Source organism: Fulmarus glacialis, unplaced genomic scaffold (assembly GCF_000690835.1).
Source record: "Fulmarus glacialis isolate BGI_N327 unplaced genomic scaffold, ASM69083v1 scaffold34, whole genome shotgun sequence".
Lineage (NCBI taxonomy): Eukaryota > Metazoa > Chordata > Aves > Procellariiformes > Procellariidae > Fulmarus > Fulmarus glacialis.
The window spans coordinates 46,387-50,080 of record NW_009208404.1 but is presented as its reverse complement, the minus strand read 5'-3'; the positions used below and the strand labels follow the sequence as shown (position 1 = coordinate 50,080).

The following is a 3,694-nucleotide window of genomic DNA, read 5'->3' as shown; positions in this document are numbered from 1 at the left end:
GTATCCATGAAATCTGTGGCTAACCCCATTAGCAAAAACCTGTTCCCTCCCTCTCTCTCGCTGACACAGAGATACACTTTTACTTAGAAACACCACGCATCCTGGGAAAGTAGGCAGCCTATATGTGATAATTTTATACAGTGTGATGAAGTGCTAGGACAGCAATAGACCTGTCTGCAGCTGCAGGGCAGAAGCCTAGCTAACCATCAGTCGCCTCTGCTCTCTATGCAGGATGGGGTGAAATGTAGGCTGCTACTTAAAGCATGCGGCCAAGCAGGAAAAGAAGCGGCACAGAACTTCCACGGGGCGCATGGACAGCTCTACAAACCAGCACAGTGCTGCAGCAAAGTGGATTGGATCCTGTGCAACAATTTCAACTGCTTCATTTGGCAAGTGCTGATACCTGCTTGCGTAAACGAGCACCTGGTTTGTGTTCGCGGGATCCCAAGGAAAGTCCCAGAAAGCTCTGCAGAACAGGGAAGAGGAGGCTAGTAGTGTGCAGTGAGTAATCTGGAGGAGGCAAGGCTCTGCTGTGTCTCCTCTGTAATGTAGGCTCTGAACTTCATGGCACTTTGCACAGACACAAAGAGCGTGCGAGCTGCTAACATGAGCAGGGGACCTGTTTCTGTGTGCTGAAGTTGTGTTAACCGGAACTCATTAGGCAGATCTTGTCATCTGGGAATATTTGCCGAGTAAGTTTGCAAAGTAAAATGAAGGCGTCTGTGGCCTGCGTAGGCCCTGAAGACTCAATAGCATGAGCTAGTCAGCAAAGGCTAACTGACGTTTTTAGCTAATGTTGCCAGATCTTCACGGCTCATATTAACCATGTTATTTAGTTTAAGGCCATTCTCCCAGCTGGTAACCTTATTTACTTTGATTGCTGCTAAATACTCTGCTAAATACAAATCCAAATGTTTTAGCAACAGGAGCTCATTATGCATTCTCTTCCATGTTCAAGGCATAGACACCGAGTCCATGAACGTGCTCCTCCAAGGACCCAATTCAATGCTTGCAACGCTTGAGTGAGTATTGGATCCAGCCTTACCTCCATGGAAGGTTCTGGCAGAGCACACAACGTGCATCCAGGCTTTAAAGGTGCAGTAAGTCAAAATATAAATGTTCTAGTATGTCAAATCCCCCCTTTTTAATATCTCAAATATGTAGATAGACAGTTTTCTAGAGAGGGAAATAAGAGAATGCAAAAAGATTTTGTCTAGAAATACAAAGTGAGTGTAACAAAGACTATCAAACACAAACCTTATCTGGTGAAGGAAAAGTTCTGTTTTTAAAAGTCTGTTACAAATCTCTCAGATATTTATTACATTACATGGAAGATGCAATTAAAACACCATTTTGAAGTTACAGTGCAAGAAACGCTCCATTCGATAGCTCACAAGGCCCACAATGACATTCTGTTCATTATCACTTATTTTCAATCAGTGTCTGCACTTTGTAGACAAGGTCTCTTGCTATCCTCAGAATTTCCTCGGCATTATGATGCTCTGCCATTTCTAAAAAACACAGAGAAACATTCTTAACTGTCAGTGGCAGAACTTTTCTGCCCTAGCATTGATATTAATGTAGCATGAGCATTAATTAGTTAGCGTAACATAAGCAGCAATCCAGAAGCATTGCAGGAGGTTAGGTGTGTAGAATTAAAGTGGATGAATCACTTAGTGCTGTAGGTCCTGGCATGAAGATCCAATCCTTCTGGTGTCAGTTCTCTTGTTGCAGAAACCCCAGTGCCCTGTGACCCCAGGAATGGGAGGTCTGTACCCATACGTGCCTGTGAACAGCCCTCCTGCGATCTCAAAAACGTGAAGCTGAACTCAGCTTGATCAAAAGATACCTCTCCAGGCAGGGACTATAGCTGGAGTGTCTGGGATGCAAGTGATAAATACAATTAAGAAGGGCTTCATGTACATGGAGTGACATGCCCACATAGTTCCACATACGGACATCTGCACTCTGCAGCTTGAAGTAAGATCAAGAAGTAGCTCTCGACAGACCTGAATCCTCAGTTCCACAATGAATATTTCATTCAGCTTAGGCAAGTGCTGGGGTTTTTTTGTTTGGTTTTTTTTGGGGTGGGTTTTTTTGTATTTGGTAGGGTTTTTCTGAGGGAAGCATTAATGTACAGCTGCAGAGTAAGAGTGGCTGAGGCAAAAACAAAACCAAATTTGGCGCTTCTGCAACAGATGGCTGAAAGCCACAGCACTGATAATTTAGTAAATTACTGTGATTACACAAAATTGTTTCCAAACCTCTTAAAATATCCTAACAGGGAGCACTTGTTTAGGACTAACTTGCATTCTGCAGCCAGGAAGAGAACTAGCTTGCTTTGGCAGAATACTTTTTGCTCTGGCAGTATGTGGTGACTAGCATCTGTGGACCACTACGGTAAGCAGTCAGCCATGGAAGCGGTTTGGGATGTTTTGCATGAATGGTTTCTTATATGTTTCAGCCTCAGCGGCATCAAGCCCTGGAAACAGAAATGACTCTGGCAATCTTAAAACCTGTGAGAGACTTTTGTAAAAAAATTAAGCAACATTTTAGCACCTCCCATTAAACCAAGAGCAAAGAGTCACTGTGGCAAATCTTTTTAACAGAAATTCTGAAGCTTGCTTTGTGGTAAAAATTACCGCTGACACTGAAAAAGCTACCACCTTCTGTGGTCCATGTAGCTCTTAAAACACTGTTGTTTGTGTGTGCTAAGTCAGATCTTCAGGAAGCGTGTGAAAATCTGGGCTCTTCATTTACATGAAGGGGTAAGAGATTCAGAGCTTAAAATGACCAGGGGCTTGTCATGACAGCAAGGACACTGCACAACTGCAGACAGTCTGAATAAGGGAGAAGGAGCAAACTCTCGTTATTTGCTTTTTATCAAAATGGCTCTCTTAAAAAAAGTCTCTTACCATTAAAAAACTTGATTATATCAGTGAAGTCCATGTTGTTATCACGGATAATCTCTCGATAAACTTCCACAAGTGCTAAGGCAATGAAAAGGACAAAATGTTCTGAAGAGATGTGCTTTGCTGCCCAAATAACTTCCCACACTGTAAATACATCCTCGTACAACAATTCTGAATGGGAATAAACATTACAAGAGCATCTGATTATTCAAATTGACCATTTCCCCCTCTCTAACCAACGTCTTACAGGCCTTATGCAGACATGAATAGTACTTGATGACTCCTCCTTTTCCTCTCCCCCTCTCCTCCAGGCAATTTCTGTCACTTACTTGTGCAAGTATGGCAACAGAACTGGGTTTAAAGGAAAATTAAGAATGTAGGTGTGGTGGTGCAGACTCAACCCCAGGAAGATGCCTCAACCGCAGTAACCATGTGCTAGCAGCACAGGTAGGCCCATTTGTTCTAGGTAGGGCTACATGACAGGCTGCAAATCTGAATGCATGTCCAGGGCCTCCTTCTTGGCTTTGCAGTGAACCCACCAGAGCAAAAGCTCTGCTATTTTTAATTGGCAACAATTAATTGTAGAGCGGATGTGGGTAAGCTAGGTCTACACGTGCTGCAATTCAGATATGGCCCATGGAAGCTTTGTCTTCTTGAACCATATAGGCTTATCTTCTGCCCAGTCTGACAGTGAGGTCCAGGGGATTGGGATGTGGGGGACAGGCAATTCTCTGTGAGGGAGCAGGTAGAGGATTTACTATTCAGTTAAGAGTCACAATTCC

At 43.4% G+C, this 3,694-nt stretch overlaps 1 protein-coding gene across 1 annotated transcript in view; it reads right to left on the bottom strand.

Annotated features, from left to right (window-relative positions):
• Nucleotides 1-1,422: 1,422 nt before the first annotated feature.
• SGSM2 (small G protein signaling modulator 2) overlaps nucleotides 1,423-3,694 on the bottom strand; it is a gene marked incomplete at its 5' end in the record, with an annotated part of 32,436 nt that continues 30,164 nt past the window's right edge. The window contains 2 exons of the mRNA XM_009576455.1: nucleotides 1,423-1,511; nucleotides 2,916-3,083. Of these exons, the coding sequence (XP_009574750.1) occupies nucleotides 1,423-1,511; nucleotides 2,916-3,083 (257 nt within the window). The remainder of the gene's footprint in view (nucleotides 1,512-2,915; nucleotides 3,084-3,694) is intronic.